Consider the following 27,105-nt stretch of genomic DNA (forward strand, 5'->3'; position numbering starts at 1 on the left):
GGCTAAATTCGAGCCCTGCTGTGTACAAGGCATGGCCTCTGACCCCATTCCTGAAGTATCTGAGGATATTAAGAGGAGGCATTGTGTCCCTGTGGTATCTTCCTGGTTCAGTGGGAGGTGGGATGTCTCCTATAGTAGTTTATAAGTCAACTTTCACTTTTAAAAGCTCAGGTCTAATTTGTCTGAGGTCACAGATATTATTTTCCCTGGAAGGAATCTCTCATCACACAGTTCAACACAAAATGAGCACTACTGTCATTCTTTGTTCAAAAATGCCAAGATGCATTAGACTGAACATCTAAGACTACTAAAACAAACTTTCAGACTCACTAGCTATAAACTTCCTGGGGCAAGCAGCAATGACTAAAGTAAAATTTCTATTATATTTTGTGCTCCTGGAACCTTCAAATGTCTGTGAACAGTTCCAATTAAATGCGCAAGGATACTCTGTCCAAAACCAGATGTCACCTGAGCTTGAAAGAGTACCTTGATATTGGAAAACCAATTCATCTCATACAAAATACAGCTAGAGGAAAGAATTCTATTCTAAGTTAGAATCAAAGATGAGCTCAAGTTACAAATTTCTTATTTGGATCTTAATAAACGTACCCCAAAATAGAGCGCAGAAACACAGATGTTAGGGAAATGGACTTAACTTTCCTATGCACAATACACAACAGAAAGTGTATCCAGGGTTTGCCACAATCTAGTACTTCTAACTGGGGATGTTAATTCAAGTAAATGTGTAACCACTGAAAAATTCAGTAGTTACACTTTTATATGCCACCGGGGGGGGGGGAGGGAAGGGAGCAAAGGGGCTGGGAAGAGGGACAGCTCCCTGCGCACATCGAATCCTGCCTGCTCTCCCTCCTCACACTGCTGCCACTGATACAGAGGTAGCAGTGTGGGATGGGGAGGAGGGGAGAAGGAGCTGCATGTAAGTGTGCACAGTAACTGATGAGCACCATTCCCAAAGTTGAACAACTACTGTACACAAGGGGTAATAATGGGCTCTGCCCCAATGGCTGATGCAGTACATCATTGTGAGATTGTCTACAAAAAGTGAGCTATCCTGTTGCAGATGAGAGGCAGAAAGTGTAGACATGCGCAGACAGCCTGCAGCTCTTGGAGATTTATATGAAGTTTGGACTCCCTGTGATGGTACAGGTGAGCTCCCCACTGATGAGAGAAAGCATCTGTAGTAATCATTATGAATGGTTGGTTGCATTAGAAAGGAACTCTTCTACAGGCATTGGCTGGGTTTGTCCACCAAGATAGTGACATTTTGATTGGTACAGTCAAACCTTTGTTGATGTGATGGCAATGCACTCTGTACACTTATCTTAGCCAAGCCTGTAATGGACCACATACGTCAGACCACATATGTGGCTTCTGCCATATGGCCTAGTAGGCACACTTAGGCCATGGTTTGTAGTCTGTTCTGTGCTGCTGAGATTAGTTACAAAAGTGCCAGGAACCTCTGATGAGGGAGTGATGCTGTGGGTATGATGCAGTCTAGGTATGCTTTAATAAAAATCGAGTTGTTGCATTGGTTTTAGTGTGCACTTTTGGTGGTTGAGCTGTAGGCCAACATTGCTGAAGAGGGTCATGATAAAGGTAACTTCTTGTGCGGTCTGATGGTAGGATGATCATTTCAGCAGGCAATTATTCAAGTAGGGCAATATAACAATTCCCAATCTGCACAGCTGTGTGGCCACTACTGCAAGAACCTTGGAGAAGATGGGGGGTGAGGAGAGGAAAGGCAGGAGAAAGGCCAAAAGGAAGGACTCTGTATTGGAAGTGATAATTGACGATGGCAAATCAGCATCTGTACACAGGTGTGTTGTGATATGAAAATATGCATCTTGGAGATTGAGGGTCGATAGCCAATCTCTCCCTTTTCCAGTGCACGAATTATGATGGCAGGAATCACCATCTTGAAAAGCTGTGCTTGAATGAATTTTTCAGCTTATTTAAGTCCAGAATGGTTCTCCATCCCCATTTTCTTACTCAAGAGGACATAATGTAAGTAAAACCCAGGCCCCCTGTTGTTGAAGCTCATCTTCTATTGCACTGAGTTGCAAGAGATGGTTCAGTTATCATGAGTAGCCTCATGAGATGGGTCCCTGAAGAGGGACAGGGGCTGGAAACTGGAAAATTGTTCCACCAGTTGCTTGGGTCTGATCTAGTGCTGTTAATGCCTGTTGTCATAGGCTATGTCTACGCTGGCAGCTTCTTCCGCAAGAACAGACATTCTTGCGCAAAAACTTGCCTGCTGTCTACACTGCACGTGCGTTCTTGAGCAAGTAAATTTACAGTATAGCGTTGTAAAACAGGGCTTCTTCTGGAAGAGTTATTCCTCTCCCCATGAGGAATAAGCCCTCTTGAGCAAGAGCTCTTCCACAAGAGGGCAGTGTAGACAGGCAACATGAATTTCTTGCGCAAGAAGCCCCTATGGTTAAAATGGCCATCAGAGCTTTCTTGTGGAAGAGAGCGTCCACACTGCCATGGATGCTCTTGCGCAAAAGCACATGCCAATGTAGATGTGCTCTTGTGGAAGACTTTTTGCGCAAGAACTCTTCCATAAAACATTTCTTGCGCAAGAAGCTGCCAGTGTAGACGTAGCCATACTGTCTCTGGAGTTGTGTATAGGAAGTGAGTCTGAATCTGATTAAAAACCTTTCCTTGCTTTTGTTTGGTTGCAGGCACATGTATCCCCACGGCCTTCAAGATGGACCTTGAGTCCTTTAAAGTGTGGAGAGCAGTGTTGGTGGATTCAGCGAAGAGCTTGGGATGAGGTTTACCTGGGTGGTCGACAAATGCCTTTGATGTCAACACCCGCGCATCCAGACTACCGTGCTGAGCCGACAAACAGCTGATCGGCTCAGCACGGCAGCCATGTAAATTTAAATGAAGCGGCGATTATTTAAATCGCCGCTTCATTTTCCTATGCCTGGTAGCCTCATCTACATGCCTCTGGAGACAGAGGCATGTAGTCTAGACGTAGCCACAGGCTTTGTCAGTACCGATAAAGACAATTTAGACTTTGATCGGGAAGCTGTCTTACAGCTGACTCATACCGAGTCTTGCACTCTTCAGATCGTCTCAGTACCTAATGTACATGGTGCCTCGTGGTCTAGTGCTCTAGGGGCCGCCGTTGCCAGGGCAGGGTTATTTTGGCAGAATTATCTCGAGCCAAAGAATAGGAGTGCTTTCAGGAGATAGCAGCTGGAGTGGACTTTCTGGAGCTCTACGCAGGGAAACTGCCTTTTCTGACATTGCCACGGGAGATGGTTGTCTTGGTGGCATCTTATGCTCCGGGTCAGAGACTGGATGGAACAACTTCTCCATGAGCAAATAGCTTGAGTTGGAGCTCAGTAGCCTCACTGAGGGTATGTCTACACTAGCTCGTTAGTTCGAGCTAGGTAGGCAAATGAGGGCAACCGGAGTTGCAAATAAAGCCCAGTATTTAAATATCCCAGGCTTCATTTGCATGTTCCCGGGCACCGCCATTTTTAAATCTCCCTTAGTCTGAACAAACTGCCCGTGGCTAGACGCGGCAGTTAAACATTAATTTGAACTAACTCCTTAGTTTGAATTAACTGTTACTCCTCGTGGAATGAGGAGTAAGAGTTAATTCAAACTAAGGAGTTAGTTCAAATTAACGTTTAACTGACGCGTCAAGCCGCAGGCAGTTAGTTCGGACTAAGGGGGATTTAAAAATGGCGGTGCCCGGGAACTTGCAAATGAAGCCCGGGATATTTAAATCCTGGGCTTCATTTGCAACTCCAGTTGCCCTCATTTGCCTATATAGCTAGAACTAACGAGCTAGTGTAAACATACCCTGAGATTGTCTGTCAAATACAGAAACTGAAAGTCTGCAAGTAAGACAGCGTTTAAAGCTTAAGGAGTCAGGCATGTCCGAGGGGGTGGACAAGCCACAAAAGCAGCAACCAAAAACTTTTTTTAAAAGGGAAAACAGTTCAAACAACTAAGTAATTTGATAAAAATGACCAAAAAATTGGTAACGGTAAAGCTAATGTTTTTAGATCGATTGCAAGGGTGACTGCTAAGTTCCAACCAAAGCCAAAGGCAGCGGAGAAGAAACTGAAGGGTCGGTTGGCTGTGCATGAGGGATAGCAGCTCCAAAAGGCATATGTCAGCTGCCCCACATGTACAGCCTACCAAAGGCACTGATATCACAATTCTCCAATTTGAGGTTCAGGGCTGCAAAGACATCTTAAGTGAAGCACCCACAGGGACACTCCTCGAAGAAGAGCTTAGACGTCCACAAATGTTTCTTTATCACTGATCAGGAAGTTTTGTTTGCTTGACTGCAGACCATCTGGTAGTTGTCTGGTCCCAGTCTTCTGCTTCTGACAAAGATACCAGAAGGTGGTGTCTATTTGCTTTGTTCACACACATCTCTTTCTTTAGAGCATTATCATGATATGATGCTAATCTGTTAGCTCGGAATACTGTTCACATGTGAAAGCTACTGGAGGAAATATTGAGGCAGTTCGACATACAATGACACCAGTATTTGGATGACACACAATTCTATGTCTTTCTTCAAACCCCAATAGTATAGATTGTTCATGCGTTCCTGGTTGCCAACCAAAAAAAGTTATTCAAAATAGAATGAGCTGGCTGAGGCTTTATTCAGACAAAATGGAAATGTTAGCTGAAAAAAAAGCATCTAAATCAACTCTCATGATTGAGGGGATCTTCCCAACTCACATTAATAAGGTATGCATTCCCAGAGATACTTCTGGTCACCTAAGCTGCCCAGGGCCTCAAAAAGCAATCGGGGACCCACAAAGTGCCTTTTATCTTTATCTGCAATAAGATTGTGACCATTACTTTCTGTGGGCCCCACCAGAGTTATCTGTGCCATTAGGAACAGTCCAGTCTGGAGATCATATGCATTATACATGGGACTTCAAGCTCATTCAAATGCTACAACCCATGCGCTTATCAGAGCTGGTCATAAGGACCATAATTGTACCACTGCTCCAATGACTACTGGCATCCTCTTTGCTGTGACATTCACTGGAATGGAAGTACTGAACCCACCAGCAATAAGGAGTAATAGCTGAATATAAAGGAATGTGTTACAGCAATGGGGACAAAGAAAAGCTTTCTATGTTTGCGCTTAAAATGTGCTGGATGTAAACTTCTTAGAAATATCAGCAGATCTTTTCATGTAGCATCTTGCTACAGATACGCTAAACTAGTTTATAAATAGAAAAATGCACATATCTTAAAGTAGACAATTACAGATCATGCTTTTACTTGTGGTGAGCAAGGATCCTCACAGGATATGCAGTGAAAGGCTTGCCCTGGTAGTAATTCTAGTTTTCTGGTCGGTCATACTCCATAAGCTTCCTATACGTTGCAAGCCTGACATTTCCCAGTAGACTCACAATGAACATTGTCCTAAGGAATTGGGTGAGGATTCCAGTGTCTCTCAAAGTGGGCTGTGTGGAAACTGCTAAAAGACTGCTCCGGTTTACTTAACAGCTCTGCAGCCACTTCCTGCAGCTCCCATTGGCTGCGAACAGCAAACCATAGCCAATGGGAGCTGTGAGGCTCCATGGTTGCAGTCGTTAAGTAAACAAACCACAGTGGTCTGTTAGTAGCTTTCTCAAAGTGGGCCTATGGCCCACTTTGAGAAACACTGCCCTAGGATAACACCTTAAGAAAGAAAAGAAAATTCAAATGTATTTGAATCTAAGCTGTGGCCTACACTTAAGTTAGGCCAATATTGTTCCATCGCCAAGGTTGCACTTCCTGTGGGAAAGATTAATCAAATCACTAATGCCTCTAATAGCAAGTGATACTTATTTGACCATGAGCTACCTACAAGCAGGCACACATCTCAAAATCCTCTAAACATAGTTCATTCTTTAGGCACAATCCAAATTCACGCCCATGCTAATGAAAACAAAGTTCAGCTTAATCCCTTTTCTCACAGGCTTGAGAGAAAGATTTATTCTGGATTTTCCTTCTCTCCATATAGCCACATTTCCATATATCAAAACTGCACAACTGTCACCTGACTCAAGGTTCACTCACATTGTGCATAAGGTTGTGAACAGCATTGCATGTGGATGGGCCCTGACACCTTTTAGTATGTATTTATTCATAGAGCTAATAGAGAATCCTGTATGTGGTGTCCTTGCTTCTGTTTTTTCATGAGCACAGCTAATGCAGGTACATCTACACAAGCTGCCATTCATATCCCTGGTTGCAAAGTAGACCTATCCTCAGTGAGGGTATGTCTACACTACCACCCTAGTTCAAACTAGGGTGGTAATGTAGGCAACCAGAGTTGCAAATGAAGCCCGGGATTTGAATTTCCCGGGCTTCATTTGCATAAAGCCGCACGCCACCATTTTTAAATGTCCGCTAGTGCGGACTCCGTGCCGCGTGTAGCCGCGTGGCACGGAGTCCGCACTAGCGGATATTTAAAAATGGCGGCGCCCAGCTTTATGCAAATGAAGCCCGGGAAATTCAAATCCCAGGATTCATTTGCAACTCCGGTTGCCTACATTACCACCCTAGTTCGAACTAGGGTGGTAGTGTAGTCATACCCTGAGTGAGCAGAATTCACTTAATGGGTGTTGGTCTGTCTGGGAAGGGATTAACAGGTTGGAGCGTTTCTAATCTACCAGTCGGTTTCAATTCCATTTGATTAGAGTTTTCGTTATTGCAAAGCATTTGTCCGGTAAACAATAGGCTTGGGAAAAAATAGTTACATATTTGTTTAGCTGACCAGAAGAGTGCATTTACACAAGCCTAACTGATAAGTATTTTTCCTCAAAGTTTCTCTGGTGAACAATGCATGCTTTACAGAATCCTACACAGAGATGTATGTGAACCATAATCTCTGCTCTTTGGGAAGTTCAAAGTCTGATGTGAATCCAGCTCTTGCATCTTGAGCCCATCTGATCTTCCATGAATTAGTTATTTTGTTCCTGGAGCCTTATTTTAAATTCACATGCAAATCATTGAGATGCATCGGTAGAAAGTTATTTGTAATCAGGGCCAGAGTAAGGCAGTCTGGGATTCAAGGTACAGGAAAAAAGCACAGTCAGAATTAAACTGTATTTGAATTAAACTGTACCTGCAGCAATAAGGATGTATGGATCTCTCAAGAGGGTCAGTAGCGGTGTCCCTTTTTGACTCTGTCAAACAAATAATAAAACCTCAGGGTTAGGAAGGGCAAAACATTACTTCTTACATAAGTGATACTATAGTGATACTTACTTCTGGTTGTGCTCTGGATGGTTGTAGAATAAATAACTGAATAGCTGCAAAAAGAAATAAATGCTGTAGCTGTGGTTTATGATGGTGGCCATAATATACAATAAAAATGAATGAATGACAAACAAAATGATGAATGTTAGTATTTACTGACCTCCATCCAACAGAGCTAATGCTGCCAACACGAGGAAAGGTGCTGTCTTTCCCACAAATTCATACATCACACTCCCAAAAGGTGGACCCACTAGGAGAGAAAAAACAAGAAAAATATTCATGGTCTTTTTAAAAAAAAAAGATTTGAATCAACTGTACTTTTGGGGAAACAAATTCTCTTAACACTGAAATTCTGTGCCTAAATTGCCATCCATCTTAGTGATCATTAATTAAAATAGCCAAAGCAGTGCAACTCAAGATGAGGAACGTCTTTATTTAGATTAGATTAGAGAATTTCTCAGGGATTGCTGTCTGCAGTCTACAATCATTGCCCAAACAATAAATGTCAAGCCTGGGCCCCATCCCACTTGCTTCACTCACATGAGCAGTTCCACTGATTTCCACAGAACACTCTGTGTAAATAAGGCAAGCAGGATTTTGTCCCAGTGGAAGAAAGAATGCTAGAAACTAGGGATGTGAATGGGTAACCAGTTACCCGGTAAGCATCACCCTTACCGTATGATGCTTACCGGGTACCGGTTAACTGGTGCCCAGAAGCAGCCCCCCTACCGTCCATGCCTTGCTGTTGGCATAGGGCTGCCCCAGCAGGGCCAGTACCTGGTGGCAGCCCTCTAGTCCCAGGCATGGGAGCCTTCTACCACCACCAATGGCAACAGCCCCAGGGCCAGAAGCCTCCTGCTGCTGGTGGCTGCTGCCCAGGGCCGTCCTAGCCCTGGAATCCCACTTAAATGTTTAACGAGTTAACCAACTAATTGGTTAACTGATAATAGAGATTTTACATTCCTATTAGGAACCTGACAAAGGGTCTGAAAGTTGCTCATGAGGATGAGCATAATAGAAATACTGATCTTAGAGCCTGTGAAGAAAGATTTTTTGCCAGTGACTAATTGAAACAGGATGGACCCAAACTAGGCAAATATAACTTAGATAGGGCCACGATAAGGTGGGTGCATAATTGGCTGGATAACCGTAGTCAGAGAGTTGTTGTTAACGGTTCTAAATCCTGCTGGAAAGGGATAACAAGTGGAGTTCCGCAAGGGTCTGTTTTGGGACCCGTACTGTTCAATATCTTCATCAATGATGTAGATATTGGGATAGAGAGTACGCTTATTAAGTTTGCGGATGATACCAAACTGGGTGGGGTTGCGACTTCTTTGGAGGATAGGGACATAATTCAAAATGACCTTAGCAAGTTAGAGAAATGGTCAGAGGTAAACAGGATGAGGTTTAATAAAGAGAAATGCAAAGTGCTCCACTTAGGAAGGAACAATCAGTTCCATACATACAAGATGGGAAGCGACTGTCTAGGAAGGAGCATGGCAGAAAGGGATCTAGGGGTCATAGTGGACCACAAGTTGAATATGAGTCAACAGTGTGATGCTGTTGCCAAAAAAGCAAATATGATTCTAGGTTGTATCAACAGGTGTGTTGTAAGCAAAACTCGTGAAGTCATTCTGCCGCTCTACTCTGCACTAGTTAGGCCTCAGCTGGAGTACTGTGTCCAGTTCTGGGCGCCACATTTCAAGAAAGATGTGGAGAAATTGGAAAGGGTACAGAGAAGAGCGACAAGAATGATTAAAGGTCTAGAGAACATGACCTATGAAGCCAGGCTTCATGAACTGGGCTTGTTTAGTTTGGAAAAAAGAAGATTAAGGGGGGACATGATAGCGGTTTTCAAATATCTAAAAGGGTGTCACAAGGAGGAAGGAGAAAATTTGTTCCTCTTGGTTTCTGAGGACAGGACAAGGAGTAATGGGCTTAAAGTGCAGCAAGGGAGGTTTAGATTGGACATTAGGAAAAAATTCCTAACTGTCAGGGTGGTCAACTATTGGAATAAATTGCCAAGGGAGGTGGTGGAATCTCCCTCTCTGGAGATATTTAAGAACAGGTTAGGTAGACATCTGTCAGGGATGGTGTAGGTGGAGCTTGGTCCTGCCTTGAGGGCGGGGGGCTGGACTCGATGACCTCTTGAGGTCCCTTCCAGTCCTATTATTCTATGATTCTATGATTCTATGATTTGGCAGATCTCTATGTTCAACTCTAGGATTTAAAGATAGATTTATGTGGATGTGAGCATAGAAATACAAACACTGTGACCTAACTTCAAAGGCTTTTCCAAACAAACTGTTGTAAATCTCCCCTCTCCTCGCCCCCACCCCAAAAATAACATTTACGTAACTGAGAAGGAGCAACAATATCTCTGATGTTAATCATTGTTCTCCAGCACACAGCTAAGGGGAGGCACTCTCAAAGTCTCATCAGTTATCGGATTCAAAGTCAGCAGATTTGTCTTTCTTTAGCAAAATGTATTTGCATATGAAATTTACTTTAGCTTTTAAAAACTATTTTTATGTACACTGTTAATGTAATCTGGAGCTATGATGACAAAATTCTATTTTTATAGAAAGGAGCTACTAAGTGGAATCTCTGGTAGCATCTATACACTACAGATGTGCATTGTTATTTTAGACTTGGGTAGGGGATTGGTTGGGTTTTAGGGTTTTTGTTTGTTTTTGTTGCCATAAATATTCATCTCACTGACCTAATACTCCCATAGCCAATCCTCCTAATGCAATTCCCATTGCATTGCCTCTCTCTTCATCATCTGTATAAACACTGGCCAGCATGCCCATCCCTAAAATTAAAAAAAAAATAGACAGCTCTATAATATAACTTATTTTCATCACATACCAGTTTATTAAATAGTGGGAAAATGTGACATTAAACATTTTCTGTGTTTATATTTATTTATTTTCCTCCATTAATAACTCCTACTGAAGTCAGAGGAAATAAATCCTGCAGAAATAAATAGCTTTAAGGCTATGCCTCATTATACATACCATTACACACAAACTGTATTAAAAAAATTCTTAAGGTTGCAAAATTAAGCACTCATGGGAAATGCCAGAACTACAGCTTCCTGTATAGCCTTACTTTGGACCCCTTCTCTGTATCCATTATGATATAGTCACTAATTACTTGATCACATACTAGTTTTCTTTTCCATTTAGTGCACTGAATGGAAAGTGTTGACTAAATGAGCAGCTAGTCAATGTTTTACTCCTTGTTCAATGTGTGATCATAAGACTTATTTACTTAACAATTCAAATCCTGCCTGAAGACAGAATTATTAATTTCTTCAGGGACTTTTCAAGGGTGCTCATCATTACAAAATAAGTGCTTCATGCACATTAAGGCATTTAGTTTCTGAACACCCCTGTAAAATGAGGGGATATTGACCTCTGTTCTGTGGCCAATAGGATCTGCTAATTTTGTGTGCCTAAATTGAGATGCCTAGGACCTGATTTTTTCAAAGTATTTAGCATTATATAGCAGTTTATATGTTCAATGCATTCTGTTGCAGCTGTCAGTGTTCAGCAGTATTGTAGGTCAGACCCCAGAGTCAGGTGCTCAGAAAATGAGGAGCACACAGTGACCACATGTGAAAAGTCTGGTTTAAGTGACTTGACTAGCATCATAGAGGTACTATTTGGAAAAAACAGAGATATAATTCAATTCTCTAGGGCAGCATTCAACTGCTTTAGCCAGGAATCTATCTTTTGTCTGCCTGAAATCCCGTCTCATTCATTAAATTTTACAATTTCTGCAACAAGTGAGGCTGGGGTCGGAACAGATCAATCCTGTGCACTGAATGTGGTAGGAGTTCTATGAAAAAAATAGTATGTGATAATGTAATTTAATATATAACAGGGGTCTCAAACTCAATTTATCTTAGGGCCAGTGCCAGTCCTCAAATGCTCCTAGTCAGCCAGCAGGCACGGCTTGGGGCGAAGGAGTTCTTTGTGCACTACCTCCCTCTTTCATCCTCTGGCTCTGCCTGCCACTTTGGGGCAATTTAAACCTGCCAGGAACCCCCACCCAGGAGCCACTATGAGGGGCTAAAGCAAAGAGGGGATAAATCAGCTTCGGCTGCTAGCCCTGCTCTACTGCCAGCACATCGCTGTGCCTGGGAGAGGTATGTGCAGAGCTGTCCCATCCATAGGATGTTCAGTGTGGCTGCTCTGGGCCCCATACTTTGGGGGCCCCATGGTGGCCACCCCAACCATCCTATAGATAGGATGGTCCCCCATTCTCAGGTTAACCTGCCGAGCCCTGGGCAGGCTGGGACTGGCTGCAGAGGTTGGGTCCCTTTACACTCACTATGGCAATGGGAGCCACAGGGAAGCAGAGCTATGCAGCGGCTTGATCCACTCCAACACCATCTCCCAAGCCAGCCTGCATTGAGGCTGGGACTCTCTGCTGCCTATTGTCATAGTGAAATGGAGTGACCAGGCTGGCCTAGGAGATGGCAGTGGAGCAGAACAAAGGTTGCTGCATAGCTCCACTTCCCACTCTCATCATGGCAGCAGGAGCTGCAGGGGAGGGATGACCCGACCCCTGTTGCCACCCCATGCCAGGTCATCCAATATCATCTGAGGTTGCATCACTCGGGGTGAGGGAGGGACATAGCAGGGACTGTCTTGGGAGGAAGAGTACAGACACTCCCTTGGGGACTCATGTGCCAGGAACTGCAATCAGGCCAGAGTGTGGAACAGCTCAGGCTGCAGATGGCCAATGGGCTGTGAGTTTGAGATCCCTGCTGTACAATAAAGCATTTACATGAAAGTAGTCTTAATTCTGTAATTTCCTAAATTTTGAATATGATTTTGCAATCTCAATGTTCTTTATCTCTAATTTCCTACTTTTTAAAAAAGCAAACTGAAAAAACACAAATTCCCTCATGATTCACACAGCACCATATTGACAAGCAGAGGGATCACCAGCAAGATTAGAACCTCCGGAGACACAGTACAGACTTCAGCCAATTGATCAAACAGAGTAAATTATAGCATTAGAAAGTAGGGATATAAAATTCCATTTAATCAGTTAACTGGTTAAATGGCCCACACAGAGCTGTCAAGAGGTGAGGGTGAGGCACTGGGTAACCAGTTAATTAGTTATTTGTTCACATCCCAATTAGTAGGTTGTCATCTTCTGCATAGACCAGCACTAAAGGCAGGTGGGACACTTTGCCACTAGATTTTACAGATATTTGCTGAGAGCGGAAGAATGGTGAGACTTAGGAATTGTAGGTTCTGTTTGAAGGTGGAGTATGCTGTAGCTGGCATAGACTCTTCTTCCCATTCCTTCCTACCCATGACCCTTTCTGTCCTGTCCCCTCCAATCTGTCCCTCTCCCAGTCCTGTCTCTTTTCTATCCCTTGATCATCATCATAGTTCCTTTCTCCTCACATAGACAGATCCTTCTCAGGCTACTCCTCCCATTCCCAGTCTGCTTGCACAGCAAGTTCTAGTGCTCTCTCCCTGGTGCCTCATCTCATTGATGTTCCCAACATCACTGAAAGTATAGAAAGCCTAATTTTCTCTGCCATTCGTTCATATGCCCAGGCTTGGCCTTGAATACTCAAGCAGCCCAAAGTGGCAGTTGCAAGGAAAGTCCTGTTCATCCCCAGACTGGAGTATTTCCAGTGCAGATAGAGTCTTCATCGAATTTAGCTGCTATCCTCTTAACTAGTCTTTGCTAAGAATGTATGTACTGCAATTTTGCAGACTTAACTTGGCAAAATTTGGAGAGATTTTTATGAATATGGCAAAAGGCACATCTCTGACACAAAGGACACTCCCTGACAAATTTCCAGTCTCTGTTTCAAAGGATGGGGGCTCCAGAACTTTTTATTTGTAAAAAGAAGAGTTGACATATTTTTTAAACATGGTCAAAATAATGTGCTTTTGCCCTAATCTCATTCTTATTCAGACCCTCATCCTGTGAACTCTTTTTTAAAATTTTGTATTAAAATAATCAGCCGGACACACACTCCCAGCATACAAATCTCAATCCAAACAGTTACAGTTTGGCAAGGATGTAAGCAACTAAAAACAGGGTCCTATAATGGGAAGCAACAAGCTACCAGCCATCAGTGCAAACCTCTATTCTTGCTGATCTTTCACACTGATAAAAGGAATAAAAAAAAAACCCTAAAAACATTTGTGTACTAGTACCTGAAAAAATATAGATCCTTAATTTTCTACAGTAACGTGACCCAAATACCAAAGAACTTAGAACTGACATTAATCTGAGACACTGTGTATACATAAGGCTGACTGAATGTAAAATGAATGTAACTGAATTCTACCTTAATTATTGAAACGTCCAGACAACATTATATAATTAAGGTAGTGACTGTCACTAGAATGACAGACTAAAATACAGTTAATTAAATCTATCATATGCACTTTCATTCTTACCAGCCACAGAAGAACAGGAAGATCCCACTCCTTGAAGAGATCTTGCTATGAATAGTAAGGTATAGCTTCCTGAGAAGGCAAACACTGCAGAAAAAGCCAAGGTAGATTTTTTAAATCAGGTTAAATCTAACAAGGTTAAAAGTTAAAGATATTTTAACAATCATGAAAACACCATTCAATTTAGCCAAGTGTTTTCTGTCACTGTTGTCACTTTCAATGCTAACCACATTATTTTCTTTTATTACATTTAGATTTGTCAGTGTTGAATCGTTTCTCCACATCTAAGCCTCCTGGTAACACAGAACACACACACACACACAAAATATATGTATAAAAGCTATCTTCACTAATAACTAAGTATGCCCTGGTTTAATGCAACTGCCCCCACCCTCACCCCCTCTCCCTGCACTGCTGCAATAGCATGGCCCAATTTGCAGCTTCAGACATTGGGAAAAGCAGGGGCAGCACCCCAAATGCTGCTTCCCACAACTAAGCAAAGGGAGACTTAGCAATGGCTCTTCTCTACTGCTCACTATGTACTTCTGCACATAGTTGGCTGGACATGTAGAGGAAAGTGTGACATCCCTGTAAGGACTCTAGCAACTTAACAGATCTTCTTGATAGCAGAACACTAGAGAAATTATGTGTGAGGCACAGTTCCTCCCGCTGCTGCCCCTGAAGGGCTGTATCTGTGCCCTATCCCTTGCATAAAGCTGTACCTAAAGGCACTATCTAGCCGCCTATGTATTGCACCTGATCCTACACTATGTTCTGGAAAGACTCCCCACTGATGTTAGTGTACAGTGAACACTTGTCCCTGAAAACAGGGAATGTTGTCTTTCAGGGTGTGTTCCTGTGTTACTATCAGTTTTACAAAATCTGCAAGTGGGCCACTTGAAGGAGTCCCCTATCAGCCGAGCTTGTGAAGCTGACATCTTGCTGGCTAACCACACGAGTCTTAATACTTCCTCCCCAGACATGGCACAAGCCCTTCAACCAGCCCTTAACTGCACATATGGCCTTATTCTGTTCACCAGTTTAACGTTGTTAAAGCTCCTGATGGAGTTACTGATGATTTGTGCTAGTAAGAGCAATAGTCTAATCCATTGGATAGCATAAAAGGAATGAAGTGAGTTTCTCAGATTAAGAGAAGGAGTAGGCATCCTATTCTTCTACCATCTCCTGTATACCGACTTGGATGCCCATCAAAATCGCTCAAGACATTAATTCAAGTCTCAACTTCTTCCTGTAACAGGCATCCCAGTATTTTACTTTCAAAACAAGGTGTATTCCAACCCCCATCAACACAGCACCTTCTAAAGGATGGATCATTTATGAAAAATGCATGAAATATACAAAAGACAAACACTTACCAATTGTGGAAACAAACATAATGCAGAAGCCAGCAAACATTGGTATCTGGTAGCCTATTCTGGAAAACAAAGTGAACACAAATATATTTAAGAATAGTACTTGTTCATGCACAGTTTAAAAACAGGCTTGTTCAAGTAAATTTATTGCCAGAGGCTAACAATGATTGCTTTTTATGTATTAAAAAAAAACTTTAGCTGCTTTGTTTGTGAATTTTGGATTTCGATTTTGGCTACACCACATGATTAGAACTGTCTGTATTATAGAGTGTATTCTGTATCAGAAGTCTCAAATGACTTGCCCTTTATAATTCTATTGGCCTAACTCTGCTATATTTACATTTTCTGTAATCTCCCCAGGCTTCCGAGGGGTTGCATGGGGTTTAAGCCTGACAGAATTTGGCTCTGCATATTCAGCTCTGAAATATTCTACTAATGTCTCTCTGTTTATTAAGGCCATGTTTACACTAACATGCCAGAGATGGATCTTCTGGCATTTGATTTAAGTGGGTCTAATTAAGACCTATTAAATTGAATGCTGAGAGTGCCTCCGGTTGGTGCCAGAACTCAGAGTTGCATTTGCTCCCGTCAACCTCCCATTGTGAAGACAGTGCCAAACTCGGCTTACAGTATGTCAATTACATAACCTAAGCCAAACTTACAGGCCTAGTATAGACCTGGTCTAAGAAACTATTCTGTTTTTCTCTATACACTGGAACTAGACTATAAAGAGCACATAGAACAGCCCCACTAACTACAATGAGATACTTTCAGGCCAATGACAGACTTAGTCTTCTAGCCCTTACCTGGGAAATTTTTCCTTGGAATTCATCAGGAGTTTTGCCTACACTAGAACTGCATGATTGCACCCAAAGAGTCTTAAAATAACATTCTGCTGCCCTCATGGCTACAGGAAAAAGAACATCGATGGTCAAATCTCTTCATTGCCATCAGAGGGGTAGCCATGTTAGTCTGTAACATTAAAAACAAGTAGTCCTGTGGCACCTTAGAGACTAACAAAAATATATAGTATCATGAGCTTTCTTGGGCAAAACCTACCCATCTGATGAAGTGAGTATTGCCCACAAAAGCTCATGAAAATATATATTTTTGTTAGTCTTTAAGGTGCCACAGGACTACTCGTTCTCGTCATTGGCAAAGTTTTGCTAAAAAAAATGAGTTTTTCATCAAAATGAGTATTTCTATGTTATGTGAGCACTAAATGTATTTTTAAAGAAATACTATAGGGCTCCAAATGTTCGTAATGCAGATTGTTTTTTAAGAGATGTTGAATTACCCTTCCAATGACTTGCAAGAATCAGGTCCTTAAATTGGAAGGCCTGATCAGTTTAGCACTGCAAAGCAGAAGAGTGGAAGAATTTCTATTGTAGAACTTTTGTTCCTAATAATTATTTACAGCTGCTCCCCGAGTTACAAACAAGTTATGGACCAACACTTGGTCCGTAACTCGAAGAGTTCGTAACTCGGATCCCATAGAGTTACATGGCGACCACGCTGTTCGTAAGCGCAGATCGCCGTTCATAACTCAGATCCGCATTTATGACCGCTTTGGTCGTAAGTGCGGATGGTCATAAGTGGAGGTGGTCGTAACTTGGGAAACGACTGTATTAAATTTTTAATATATGGGGGGGACAATGATATATACACAAACTTCTCATAATATTAACCATTTCCTACCTATCCTTAACTCTACTTGAAACATTTTATTATATATGAATAGTTAAAATAAACATATTATTTGTATTTCAGTTTACAAAAATTGCTTATAAAAATTAAAATAGTTTTAAATCTTATTCTGCCTTATCCTTATTTTATGTACAAACTGATATTTTTAAATAGGAAAAAGAATAGAAGCAAACTTCAGAAAAAAGGTGAAGGAGGAAAGGAAGTAGACAGAGAAAAAGGGAAGGCAATGGTGAGGATTCATGCATTTAATAGACTCACTCAGCTACTGTAGAAGTTCTTTCAGTTGTTGTGTTGTGCTTGCAATAGCATGCTGCTGAGTTATATGGACCAAATGGCATGGTCCTGAATTAAACGAAACTAATTGTTAACAGGAATCTGCTTTAAATTAAAGACTACAGAACATGCATCTGTTTTAGAAAGGCAAATGCTGCACTTACTCATGCAGAACTCACATTAGCATCTATGGGAGTACTATATCTGCAAGAAATATATCTGCAAGAAATGCTTCTACTTTATTAAAAATAATATGCTCCAATTATTTAGTCATTAAGATAACAATTAAAGCAAATTGGTTAGTTTTAGGATTAGGTAACTCAACTGGGACTCAGAAGATTTTAATTCAATTCTCAGTTCTGCCACAGGCTTTGTGTAGGACTTTAAACAAGTCACTTAATCTCTCTGGGTACATCTACGCTGTACAGCTAATATGGGATACCATAGGTCTAAAAAAGCCACTTGTTATTTCAAAATATTTTTCAAAATAATAGGTGGGCTATTTTGCCATCTGAGTAAACTTCGCTGCACAAGGGTTAAGGGATGGCTCAAAATGGCATGTTATTTTGAAATTTGGCACTGTGTAGATGTGCCAAATTTCAAAATAAACTATTTCAAAATAGAGGCAAAAGAAGATATGCAATTTGCATAGTGCAAATTGCATATCTTATTTCGAGTTTAGGGCGCTGTGAAGATGCACCCCAGTCTCACTTTTCCATCTGTAAAATGATGATAATACTCCTATTTTCTCTCTTGTGTACTGAGATTAACCTTTTCAGGACAGGCATTTCGCAATATGTGTATGTACCAAGCAATTGCCAATGTGGTCTCTTAGAAAGAGACAATTCAAAACCAAGGGAAGAGATAGATCCAATCCTGCTGCATTAGAGCAGAACAAACTACTTACTGCAGGATCACACCCTTCAATGTTGGAACCCACTGGCCCTGAAGAATTATAACATTTTATATAGCATTTTTAATCCCTAAATCTTAAAACATGTTACAAAAATGGATAAGCATTATTATTATTATTCCTGCTTTATCAAGGGGAAACACACAGAGAAAAAATGACTCGCACCATGATCTGAGCATGTCTCAGGAAGAGCTAGTGTAACACACACACTCAACACTGAGGTTGGGGTACTGCCCCATGCAGTGGCACTTAGATCATTTACAGAGAGAAACAATGAGTGAGCACTATAGCCTTAGTTGAGAACCAGCTGGCTTTTAGCTCAAGCTGCAGAGGCTCAAGTTCTAAGCTTCAAAAGTCTAAGGTTCGGTTCCACCTGTTGGCATTACACTGGGAATAAAACTCATAGCTCCTGTCCCATGTACCTTATCTAGTGGGCCATGCCACCTATCACAGTAAAGGTTTTATATAAAAATTTTTGTCCATATAGACATTAATTGCTGCATGCCTGGACTTCATTTGTGCATATTAATTTCCCTTAGCTGAATAAAAACAGAATGTCTTTAATCCTTCAACAGCATAAGGCAGAGATATTGGTTCAGTGCAAGATGTGTTTGCCGGCTGATTATAGCCCTGGATCCCTCTTCTATGGAAATTACACAGTGAAAGAAAAGCAAAATGCAGGACTATGTAGCACTTTAAAGACTAACAAGATGGTTTATTAGATGATGAGCTTTCGTGGGCCAGACCCACTTCCTCAGATCAAATAGTGTAAGAAAATAGTCACAACCATATATACCAAAGGATACAATTAAAAAAAATGAACACATATGAAAAGGACAAATCACATTTCAGAACAGAAGGGTGATGCGGGGGGGGGGGGGGAGGAAGGTAAGTGTCTGTGAGTTAAAAGGTGGGGAAAGTTAGATGTGGGGAAAGAAAAGGTTTGCCTGAAATCTTGCAAAGGGTTTGAGAAGACATTGATGCGATGCAGCATCATGCTCCTAGATCACTAGAAAGCAGGGGCTGGGTTTAACAAAGGGGTTGGAACCTTTTTCGGGTCAGGGCCACTGACCCACTGAAAAAGCCAGTTGGGGGCCTCACACAAAAGAAGAAAAAAACCTCACACCCAACAACAACAACAACAAAACCCCAAAAAAGTGGCCCTTGTCTGAGAAGGAGAGAGACTCCCCACATTCCACTTGCACATGAGAGCCTACAGGGAACTAGCCTGGTAGATGATGTGTGCTTCAGCCCCATGGTGGGGCATCAGGGGGACTGGAGCACCAGTATGGACTCTCCAATACTAGGGGGACCTCTGAGCCTTGGGGGCTGGATCCAGGCAAGCTAAGGGGCCACATCTGGTCCTGAGCCTGAGGTTCCCCACCCCTGGTTTAGCAGATAGGCTGAGAGAAACTCTCCCCCACACCTTAGAAGTGAGCAATTTTTCTTCCTGTTAGTTCCTCTCTTAAAACATCGACACATCCTTCTAAAACAGAAACACTGATTAATTGGTTGTTGTGCTACCATTAGATCCTGGCCTGTAGCTGTGTTCTCTGACCTTCCAATACAGTTTACAATGCACTGCTCAGGAGTTTGTGCTCTGATCAGATCAGTTACGAAACCTTTTTTAATATATAAATAATCCCACAGAGGAAGAAATAATAAAATAGTTGCTTTCTCCTGGGTCACTCCCCTTCTTCCTCTGTGGTGCTTTATATACAAGGAAAAGCTGTGAGACTGTGAAGGGATAGAACATTTTTTAGCTTTTGTTTCCTTCTCTTGTCTTTTCTCCCCAGATTTGAGATAACTTTATACCAAGGGTGGGCACTAATTTTTGATGGGGGTCCACTCCAAGCTTTTGGAAAGTGGACAAGGGCCACACTCTTCCATGATATTAATGGAGGAAGTGCAGGGTCTGGAATGGAGGTTGGGTGCAGAAGGGAGCTTGGAGTAAGTGTTTGGGGTGCAGGAGGGAGAGTGGGCTCTGGATGTAGGAGGGGGGCAAAGGGTTTGGCTATAGGGTTGCCAGGTGTCTGGTATTTACCCGGACAGTCCGGTATTTTCGCCTCCAGTCCAGTAAAAAAATTCAGAGAATACCGGACACCTAAAATGTCCAGTATTTTCTGATTTTTTCCCCGGCCAGGAGGCAAAAATGCCAGGTACCTGGAAACCCTATAAATACTCAGCACCTGGCCGCACACATCCCCCTCCCACCGAGCCTCCTTCCCCGGCTCCCAATACCCCCAGCCCCCCGACCCCAGCAAGTCTGCCAGCACAAAATGGCTGCCGACCAAGGGTCTTAGTGCTCAACCGCACATTTTCTTGGAGTCCTTTTTCCTTTTTTTTTTTTTTTTGGCTCAACAACTTTGGTTCCCCCCCCCACACACACACTTCTTTTTTTTCCTTCTGGTCAGAAACCAGCCAATGGGATTGTGCTGGGAACAGGGCAGCATCTAAAACCTTCCCCCCTTTCCTCTGGGCTCACAGTTTTTAGAAGAGAAACAGCTTGGCAGCCGCTCTTCATTGTAACATACAATGAGGAGTAACAGTTATTTCGAGAGAAGGGTTTTCTCTCGAAATAACGCTGCTACACGGGGCGTTTTATTTCACAATAACGTGATTCAAAATGGCACCCGGACGCAATTATGCTAATTAAGCGTGGGATATTTAAATCCCACGCTTCATTAGCAATTTTGGTACACTACATTTGCATCCCTTTCTCAAGATAGGGAGAAAGTTTAGCTGTACCCTTAGATTTGCCTCCTTCCCTTGAGTGCATGAGCAAGAAAATCAACCAGCCAAGCACCTGGGAGACAGATTGCTTAATGGCACATCTGAGCCCTAGCCCATCCCACCTAATGACCCATCTCCAACCATGGCCACATCTGATGCATCAGAGGATGGAGGTCAAACCACATCCTAAATTCATGGTGGGAGAGGATTGCTTCCTGACCCCCTGCAGGTGATCATGTGAAACCCTAAAACATGAGCTTTTTGCAACCTAAGACATAAACCAGAAGTGAGCTCCAGGGACTGTTTAGTTCTGCCCACTACCGTCACAAGATTCACTATCATACAATCGCACTCACAAATTTGACGAGTTCTCTTTTGAAACTAATCATAGAATCATAGAATACTAGGACTGGAAGGGACCTCGAGAGGTCATCAAGTCCAGTCCCCTGCCCTCATGGCAGGACCAAATACTGTCTAGACCATCCCTGATAGACATTTATCTAGCCTACTCTTAAATATCTCCACAGATGGAAATTCCACAACCTCCCTGGGCAATTTATTCCAGTGTTAGACTACCCTGACAGTTAGGAACTTTTTCCTAATGTCCAACCTAAACCTCCCTTGCTGCAGTTTAAGCCCATTGCTTCTTGTTCTATCCCCAGAGGCAAAGATGAACAAGTTTTCTCCCTCCTCCTTATGACTTCCTTTTAGATATCTGAAAACTGCTATCATGTCCCCCCTCAATCTTCTCTTTTCTAAACTAAACAAACCCAATTCCTTCAGCCTTCCCTCATAGGTCACGTTCTCTAGACCTTTAATCATTCTCGTTACTCTTCTCTAGACCCTCTCCAATTTCTCCACATCTTTCTTGAAATGTGGTGCCCAGAACTGGACACAATACTCCAACTGAGGCCTAACCAGTGCAGAGTAGAGCGGAAGAATGACTTCTCGTGTCTTGCTCACAACACCTGTTAATGCATCCCAGAATCATGTTTGCTTTCTTTGCAACAGCATCACACTGCTAACTCATACTCAACTTGTGGTCCACTATGACCCCTAGATCCCTTTCTGCCGTACTCCTTCCTAGACAGTCGTTTCCCATTCTGTATGTATGAAACTGATTGCTCCTTCCTAAGTGGAGCACTTTGCATTTGCCTTTATTAAACTCCATCCTATTTACCTCAGACCATTCCTCCAATTTGTCCAGGTCATTTTGAATTATGACCCTATCCTCCAGATTAGTCGCAACCTCTCCCAGCTTGGTATCATCTGCAAACTTAATAAGCATACTTTCTATACCAATATCTAAATCATTGATGAAGATATTGAACAGAGCCGGTCCCAAAACAGACCCCTGCAGAACCCCACTTGTTATGCCTTTCCAGCAGGATTGTGAACCGACAACTCCTATTGGAAGGGTGTTCCAAAACCTCACCGCTCTGATGGCTAGAAACCTTTTAATTTACAGTCCGAATTTGTTCATGGCCATATTCATTTATTACGGTGCCAGCATTGTCCTTTAGTTTAAACAGCTATTCATCCTCCCTGGTATTTACCACTTAATGTATTTATGGAGAGCAATGATATTCCCATCTCAGCCTTCTTTTTGCTAAATTAAATATGCCAAGTTCTTCTAGCTTCCTCTCATAAGGTAGGCTATCTTAATAGCTCTTCTCTACATCTATTCTAGTTTAAGTTCTCCTTTTACAAATATGGGTGATCAGAAGGTACACAGTATTCCAAATAAGGTCTTGCTAGTTCCTTCCACAATGGCACTAATACTTCTTTATCAGCTGAGGCATTTCCATGGGAGTGATACATCCTACATTGAATTTTTTCACATTCACATTACAGTGGTGGTTCTTTGTCATCCTGTGAGCAATCTCCTGACACCCAGGTATTTCCCCCCCTCACTGCTTCCAATTGATCAGCCTCCAGCTTGTAAAACAAACTCTTTTTATTAGACCTTAACAGCAAGATCTGCATTTTGTACTATTCAATTTCATCCCCCTCTTTCTGTTACTACAGTCTTCAATGTCATCCAGATTTACGCATATAAAACTCCAGTCCTCCTCTGAATTGATGACTCCCAATATAATATCATTAGCTCCTCCTTTTTTGTGCGCCAAGGATATTAATAAAAATATTAACTACAATTGGTCTCAAGACCAGTCCCTGAGTAACTCCATGAATAACATCCTTTCAGTCAAAAAAATCACCTTTCAGTACAACCCATTGCATAAAAAACTGTCTAAAAGGGAGAAGGCTTCTGATCCCCAGCTTTCCTAATTTAACTAATAATTTCTCATGTTAATGTTTTGCTGAAATCCAGATTTATTAGATCTACTGCACTTCCCCTTATCTAAAAAAAAATCAGTTATTTTCTCAAACGAGGAAAACAGGTCACCATTGCATGATCTATTTTTGGTAAACTCATATTACATTATAACCCTTCTACCATTTACCTCCATGAATTTATTTTTTCCCGCCCTTTAGTCATACAATAAAGAAAATAACATTTCATTACCTCTTCATCCAAGACTAAAGTAAATTTTATCCCACAACAGCCAAAATTGATCACTTTGTCAAAGCCAGTCTGTCTGCTGATCACCTAGGCAAAGTAGTTGTGTCTATATCTATGCAAATATGGTTTGCTCCTGAAGCCCTCTCCCACCACGTTCCTCAACAGATAGCAGGAGAGAGCTCATTCAGACCTTGGCTTACACTCATTAACAAGTCTCAGAGGGGTAGCCATGTTAGGGTGTAACTTTAAAAATGAGTAGTCCTGTAGCACCTTAGGGCATGTCTACATGGGGAATTATTTCAAAATAACTCCTTTTATTTTGAAATAACAAGGCAAGCATCCATACTACCAAGCCTGTAATTTTGACGTAATGGGATTGTTATCTTTAAATAACTCCTGCTTGTAAAGAGGAATATGTTTATTTCAAAATGGTTATTTTGGGAGTTATTATTTGGAAATAACATGGTAATGTAGACCATGCCTTATGGTGATGAGATAAATCATTGATGGGTTTAGTGTTTCATACTTAGTCAGTGAAATAAAACTGAAAAAAAACCTCAGCGGCAACAGTGTTTTTCTTACTTCTACTGGCACAAATACTTTGATGTCAGTGCCCTTACTCCAAAGTAGTACTGATGTAACTGAGAATAGGCTATCTATGGTCAGCATTTTGTTGTGTTTATTCTAAGAATTGTGCCATTTTCAGCAAAGGCAATTTAAGTCTATTATCTCACTGCTGTCCTGTTTAGTGTTGCCAACATTCTACTCACACAAAACCGAACACCCTAATTCTGCACCTTCCCTAAGGCCACCCCCTGCCCTGCCCCTTCTGCAAAGTATCGTTCTTACTCATTACATTCCCCCTCCCTTGGTAGCTTGCTCTTCCCCACCCTCACTTACTCTCACTAGGCTGGGATGGGGTTGGGGAAGAGTGTAGAAGAGGGTAAGCACTCCATCTTGGGGTGGGGGCAGGAGTTTGGGTTGCAGGAGAGGGCTCCAGGCTAGTGGGCTCCAGGATTCAGACTTCAGGAGGGGATTGCATGTTGAAGGGGGTTGGATGTGGGAGAATGTTCAGGCTCTAAGCTGGGATGTGGGCTCTGAGTTGGCTGGAGCTGGGGATGAGGGGCTTTGGGCATAGGAGAGGCTCCAGGCTGTGAGGTGGGACCAAGGGATTTGGAGTTAGGGAGGGGGCTGCAAGTTGACACATGGGTTTGGGGTGCAGATGGGTAAGGGCTCTGGTTAGTAGTGTGGGCTCTGAGGTATGGCCCCATGGATGAAGGCTATGGGGTGCAGGAGAGTGTTCTGGGTTTAGTGGGCTCAAGGCTAAGTTAAAGAGTTGGGGCTCAGGGTTGGGGTGAAGGCTTTCCTCAAGTGGCTCCCAGTAAGTGGTGCTGCAGAGTTAAGCTGTTCCTAGCTCCATGCTGTACCCCAGAAGCAGCCAGCAGGTCTGACTCCTAGATAGCAGAGCTAGTAGGCTCTGCGCACTGCTCTTGACTGCAGACATTGCCCCCGCAGCTCCCATTGGCCATGGTTTCTGGCCAATGGGAACACAAGGCTACTGCTTGGGGCTAGAGCATCATGTGAAGTCCTCTGGCCTCCCTGCCTAGGAGCCTGAACTACTGGTTGCATCTGGGGTGCAGCATAAAACCAGGACAGGTAGTCACCAACTTGCCTTAGCCCCACAGCACTGCCAACCAAATTTAACAGGCTGGTGGGTCATGCTGACTGGAATCACAAGGGCACAAGGGTCCATTTTCAACTGAGCTTCTCAGTTGAAAACCAGACACCTGGCAACCCTAGTCGTGTTATCTCATACTTCTGTTCTCTTGGTGTAGGTGAATGGGCCTGATTCTTAAACTCCTTTCACCTTTTGAGACGATTTACATATGTAAATGATAACTTGTTGAAATTATCCTTATTGGTGAAAAAATATGTATTACTTATATTCTGAATTTATTTAGCTTCAATTTCTAGCCATTGGATCTTGTTGTACCTTTGTCTGCTAGGGTGAAAAGCCTATTATTAAATGTCCTCTCCCCCACACATATATATGTATGGGCTAATAAAGTCACTCATCAATCTTTGTAATCTCAATAGACTGAGCTCTGTCACTGTAATCCAGCCAGACCAGCCTTCTTCTCCTCCCCCCGGCTAGTTAACCAGTTACCCCAGTAAGCATGCCAGTAAGGTGCAGGCTTACCAGGTAACTGGTTAACCCTTTACATCCCTAGGTGAGAGTATAAGACCTGGTCTATGCTACACAATTTGTTGGAAAAAAGTCAGCTTTCATCAACAAAACTGTGGCATTGTACACACAGTTCCACCTGTGTAACTCCTCTGCTATGCTGACATAATAAAACTAACTCGATGAGAAGCATAGGACTTAAGTTGGTGTAGTTAGGTGATATATGTGTGTAGACACTAAGCTGGCTTTGGATCTTCACTCCAGACTGGGCTGCCACCAGGCTCCCAGCTTGGGCTGCCATCTGAAAACCACACACTCTGTTGAAAGCCCTTCTGCCCCTCAGGGTAGTGGCTCCCTGCTGGGAGCATGGCAGCTGACTGGTCTCCAGATGTAGATCTCCCTGCTGGAGAACAGAAACCTCAGGTCCACAGCTCTCATCTGGGAGCTCAGAGTTGAATATAGTGTAGTGTAGACATAATCTCAGATAAGACAGCACAATGCAGGCTTTGGAGCAGGCTAGTGAACAAAATATGTACCCAAGATCCATACAAGTCTTACTTATCTTGACTGCACTGCACTGTTAGGGTGCATCTACACTGTACTGTTATTTCAGAATATTTAGCGTAATTCCAAAATAACAATGAGAGTATCTACACAGCCATTCCATTATTTTCAAAATAATATCGAAATAACGAGTGGCTTATTCCGACTTCTGTAAACCTCATTCCATGACGAATAACTCTTCTTCCGAAATAGCTATTTCAAAATAGTAGCAGTGGAACATCCACACTGAAGCTATTTTAAAATAGTTCCTCACCAGGGCCATTCTAAGTAATTTCTCTCCAGTGCTTCCTGGGGCTCTAAATAGAGATAGCACATCCATATTAGGGGAGCCTGCCTTGGACTAATTTTGAGGCATCTCTGTAGTGTGGATGCTCTATTTCGAAATAAGCTATTTCGGAATATATCTTCTGGAATAGCTTATTCCGAAATAAGCATGTAGTGTAGATGTACCCTTAGTATTCTCCATACTAGCTGAATGTAAACTAGATCAGGCAAAATAATATTGGCACAGTTCTCTTAGGAATATCCATATTTTGCCAGTTGTCCATGGAATGATGTTGGACTATATGACAGCCATTAGTTAGAATCACTCACACCTTTAATTCACTAATCTAGTAATTAAAAATTAAAATTACTACATAACTGCATAAAAGAAAAAAGATGGAAAAAATCCTGAAAAATTCTATATCCAAGTAAAAGAAAGCTTGTTATAGCTGCAAAGTGACATTAATATAATCATCTGTTGCATCAGGTACAAATCTGAGTGCTTAAAGTGTATATTTCTTCATAAAATCTAAACAACCACCCAAAATAAATATAATTCTTTCACAGTGATCGAAAAAACAAAAATGCAACATGCAGGTCTTGAGAAAAACATGCTGAGCTTCTCAAGCAGAAGGTTATAAGACTTTTTTAACATGAACAAAACATTTTTCCCTAATCCTGCTCTTGAAAACGGCAGAACCATTTCTGCAGAAACTTTCCAAAAAATTTCAGCCTGGAAAAGTTCTGGCAGAACAATTTAGTTTGAGTAAGTTAAAGGCAACTTAAGAGGGTCTTTATAATAAGAAATCTGTGGCAAATTCAACTACAGACAATGCTACCAATTCTACATATAATAATTCAAT

The 27,105-nt window shown here is 42.2% G+C and overlaps 1 protein-coding gene across 3 annotated transcripts in view; it reads right to left on the reverse strand.

The window, feature by feature from the left end:
• SLC18A2 (solute carrier family 18 member A2) overlaps positions 1–27,105 on the reverse strand; it is a 57,933-nt gene that overhangs the window by 22,724 nt on the left and 8,104 nt on the right. For 2 of the 3 annotated variants that reach the window (XM_006111379.5, XM_075935380.2), the window contains exons 5-10: positions 15,083–15,141; positions 13,710–13,793; positions 9,986–10,078; positions 7,424–7,513; positions 7,273–7,316; positions 7,130–7,190 (exon numbers count right to left, since the gene is read on the reverse strand). In XM_006111379.5, coding sequence (XP_006111441.3) covers positions 7,130–7,190; positions 7,273–7,316; positions 7,424–7,513; positions 9,986–10,078; positions 13,710–13,793; positions 15,083–15,141 — 431 coding nt within the window. The remainder of the gene's footprint in view (positions 1–7,129; positions 7,191–7,272; positions 7,317–7,423; positions 7,514–9,985; positions 10,079–13,709; positions 13,794–15,082; positions 15,142–27,105) is intronic. The other variant, XM_075935381.2, reaches the window with a different exon arrangement.

This window comes from Pelodiscus sinensis, chromosome 8, assembly GCF_052426305.1.
Source record: "Pelodiscus sinensis isolate ZL-2025 chromosome 8, ASM5242630v1, whole genome shotgun sequence".
Taxonomy (NCBI): Eukaryota; Metazoa; Chordata; order Testudines; family Trionychidae; genus Pelodiscus; species Pelodiscus sinensis.